Source organism: Benincasa hispida, chromosome 1, assembly GCF_027475165.1.
Source record: "Benincasa hispida cultivar pf3 chromosome 1, pf3_genome.v1.1, whole genome shotgun sequence".
Lineage (NCBI taxonomy): Eukaryota > Viridiplantae > Streptophyta > Magnoliopsida > Cucurbitales > Cucurbitaceae > Benincasa > Benincasa hispida.
The window spans coordinates 21,452,271-21,456,451 of NC_143478.1; the positions used below are offsets into that span (position 1 = coordinate 21,452,271).

Genomic DNA, 4,181 nt, shown 5'->3' on the forward strand with positions numbered 1-4,181 from the left:
GCTTAGATACCTTTTCAATGTCCCTTAGTATCGAGCTGCTTGGATACCTTCTCAATGTCCCTCAGTATCGAGCTTAAAGTAACACTAGTCATACTATGACTTACTCTTTAAAGCATGTAAAGCTAAACGCATAGAAAACATGTCTTTAAAGGTACTAATGCACGTTTTGTGTATCTGAACACACATAAATAGTTTTACAATATATTTTCATATATGGTATGTGTTTGAAAACATAAACTCATAATTTGCTTGGAAAACTACTTTGTAAATAGCTAGCATGAGGTACTTTGTAAATAATCTTTCTTAAAATCATGGTTTCTTTAAAAACATTGTAAATACTTAGTCACTCATAACTTTAGGACTACTCCTTAAAGGTTGATATGCTTCCAGCAATGGTGTCAAAACCGTGGACATAAAAGCATAATTTAGCTACTAGCATTGGTCTCCCTTTTGAGACTAACTTTGACTTAAGCTTTGTGTTTAGCCTTCCTCTAGAAGAATTTCACTCAAACGCATACCTGGCTATAGATCAAGTACTTAAAAATTTCCTTGAGACTTTGGCTCTTGCTATGCGTCCAACACACTTTGTCAACACACTCCCACTTGTGCAACCAACACTTGCTCTAAATGTTCCTTCAGTCGCACATGGTTTTCACAAAAGGCCTCCATGTGTCCTAGCATTCAATGCTTATTTTTCTTTTCAAGAAGGTCCTTGCGAAAAGAAATTCATATTAAAAATCATATTAGACTTGCAATGCTTACTTCAAAGATACTCATTGAGAACATCTAAAAATAAAAATTTTCATGTATAAGAGTGACTTTGACTATAGATATACAAAAACATTAAAATAAAAATTATTCAATACCAAAATAGGAATATATTTACTTGATAATTTGAATAATAGTACAATTTTTTATTTCTAACGATATGGAATTGTTTTATAAAAACACAAAAATAATAATTAAAAAATTATAATAATTAAAACAAAACTAGATAATGTTTATTACATGTTAAAATTTCGTATATTTTAAAATTCTAATTAAAACCATGAGAAATCTCATGTTTCTTAGCTAGTAATAGAAAAAATGGTAAAAATGAATTATAAATTTTCGTCATATGGATATTAAGTCATTAACATTAAATTAAAAATGTCTCATTAAAATGTTATATCATATAAATGCCTAATCTATTAATATAACCTATTTATAAATTATAAAATGAATGTTTATAAATTATTATTGTTATAATAATAAAAAAAAATCACAAATAAAAATAATGTCAAATTATTTATAGAAATAGCAAAAAAAATACTGATGGACATTTATAGACTTCTATCAACATCTATCATATAATATCAATTATAGAATTCTATTAATTTCTATTATTAATAAATACTAATAGACTTCTATTAACTTCTATCAACTTCCATCAAAGAAGATTAAATTTTGTTATTTTGTATAAATAATTTTTTTATTTTTTTATTTTATTTTTGAAAATCTCAAGATGCATATTATTATGATAATAAAAAAATGGTAAAATGAGAAGAAAAAAAAGTAGCGGTAAATGATAATATATGAACAATATTTTTCCTAAACAAAAGAAGCAGTAAAAAGAATAATAAAAAAAAAATAATAAAACTAAAACTAAAAAAGCGGTAAAGATAAAATATTTGATATTCCTATTACTAAAAGGAAAAAGAAAAAAATTGAAAGTATAAAAGGGAGATGAGAAAAGTTTGAATTATATATTTACTTACATCTTAAACGTACCGAAGCAACAAAAGTCTTAAATCATCGCTCTCTCTGTTTGATCGCTACAAACAAAGATGTGTGAAGAAGTAAGTAAAATAGCTTCATCCTTCCTTAGTCATGATTCTATTAATGAAGCTATAGATAATTTGAGGTTTCTTAGAGATGTTGGCGACACCGATTTACATGTTCTAAAGCGTATTCTCCCACATTGCACTGTTGATCAATTGTTGCATATAGAGAACTCTTCTAAAGGAAGAGATCTCACACTTGTAACTGACAAGCTGTGGAAAAACTTCTATGTAAAAAAGTTTGGTAAAAATGATTTTGATCTTGCGATTGAGAGGATGAAATATAAGAAAGAGTCATTTAAATGGAAGCAATTATATGAGGCAAAGATGGAGGCATTAGAAAAGAAGGCAATGGAAATTGAGGCTCGATATAAACAAAATTGTCAAAAGGAAAACGCTCGAAAACAAAGTCGTAAAATAATATTTTGTGAGGACGTTTCTTCTTCGAACAATAAGAAACGGAGATCTGAAGGAACTATCAAGTCTGAATGTAATACCACAGAGAGTAAGATTTTGAAGAAGCCAAATAGAGAAGCACAAATGTGTCAAGTTTCATCTGGAGGGACAACCAAACCTGGACACCGTACTAAGCAAAGCAAGATATTGAAAAAGGCAAAGAGAGAAGCGTTGCAGTGTATAGAGACGAAGAATGTAATAGCTTTTCGAAGAAATGCAATGCAGAAATAGTGTTAGTTTTGGATCAACAACAAATCATCATTCATGTGGCTTGAAGATAAATAATATCTCTATTATCTTTGATCTTTTTTTTTTCTTCAATATGATTACACTATAATGTTTATATTCAATAAGAATGATCTTTATTTAGTTTTTGTGACTCATTTTATGAATTTTATACTCTTTTTTCAATATACATATTCAAAGGCATCTATATGGAAATAAAATTACAACATTTATATCACTAGATTGGAGTTTGTTACTACAATGGATTAAATCACCGAACCAATTGAAACTATATATAATTTAACTATGTCTTGCAGTAATCTACTTTAAACATAAATTCTCACGACTTTGATTTTTGAACCATTAAAAATGTTTTGTACCATTATCTTTCATTATATATTATCTATCTCATTCTTTTTCAATTAACATGAGGACTTTGTATACAATATACAACCTCTTTAAATTTTTAATGTCCGAGTAATCCTCGAAGCAAAATCATATAACCAAAGGCAAATTCCCAATCGGCCCGCACGGGAGAACATAAGGTCAAATGATTTTCAACTAAACTTTGTTGAATGGTCTGTTGTGGTTTATATTTTTGTTTCCCAACAAAAAAAATTTGAATTTACTCTTTTCAAGCTAGCGGCATACCTTAAATTTAAACCTATACATCTTTTTTTCTTTCTTTCTTTCTTTTTTTTTTTTTTTTTTTTCTAAAAATACTACTTTGATCTTGCTCTCTTGGAATAAGACAATATTTTAAGAAATAGTTACAAATATAGGAATCAGATTTAAAGTATTAACAGATAAAGTATAATAAAAAAAATTATAGATATAAAAAAAATTAGATTTAACTTTTTGAGTCTATCAACGATAGATTATATCACTAATAGGAATCTATTAAGTCTATTACTTATAAATTTTGTTATATTTATATATATTTTTTTTGTAAAAAATGTAATTATATATTTAATTATTAATCTTAAAAATACTACTTATTGTAATTATCCAATGGATAAGTTTGAAACTTGATACATATTAATAAAAATATTTTCTTAAGAAATGCAATATTAATAAATAAATATAACTCAGATCTGAATAAATTTTATTGAAGCTCACTACTTTAACAAGTATTAAAGTAAAAAAAAAAAAAAGATCCTTAGAACTTGCTAATTTCAATAAATTTAAATGTAAGTGATAAAAATTTAAGTTTAATTAATCACAAATTAAATACTAAATCACTTTATGAAAACTCATAAATTATATACGATGCGTGTGTTTTAAAATTCCTTGAATGCTCTACATATATTTCTTGATTGTTTTTTTAATGAAAACTTATTGAAGGTTGAAAATTGCAACATTTTATCAAAGATTTGAAATTAAGTTAGATGTGGTGTAATTTTGATGAAATTAAAAATTTTATGAGAAAAATGGAATTTTTAGAGTAGAATAGATTTCCACTTAAAAATGATTTTTTAGAAAAATTTTGCTGGTACATGATTTTTTTTTTTTTTTTATAATAGATTTGTGAATTTTAATATTTGTCAAAGACAAAATTGAAAGTTGACATATTAAGATATGTTTGTGAGTGATTCTAAAATTGTTAAAAATCATATTTTCCATTTTCAAAACCACTTTTAATAATTTAAAACCAATTTTGACGATGAAAATCTATATATC

General features: G+C 25.9%; 1 protein-coding gene across 1 annotated transcript; it reads left to right on the forward strand.

The window, feature by feature from the left end:
• The first annotated feature begins 1,826 nt into the window (after positions 1 to 1,826).
• On the forward strand, positions 1,827 to 2,507 carry LOC120076185 (uncharacterized). Its single transcript, XM_090312691.1, has 2 exons — positions 1,827 to 2,341; positions 2,417 to 2,507. Exons 1-2 carry the CDS (start codon positions 1,827 to 1,829, stop codon positions 2,505 to 2,507), a joined length of 606 nt encoding a protein of 201 aa, XP_090168817.1.
• Positions 2,508 to 4,181: the final 1,674 nt, after the last annotated feature.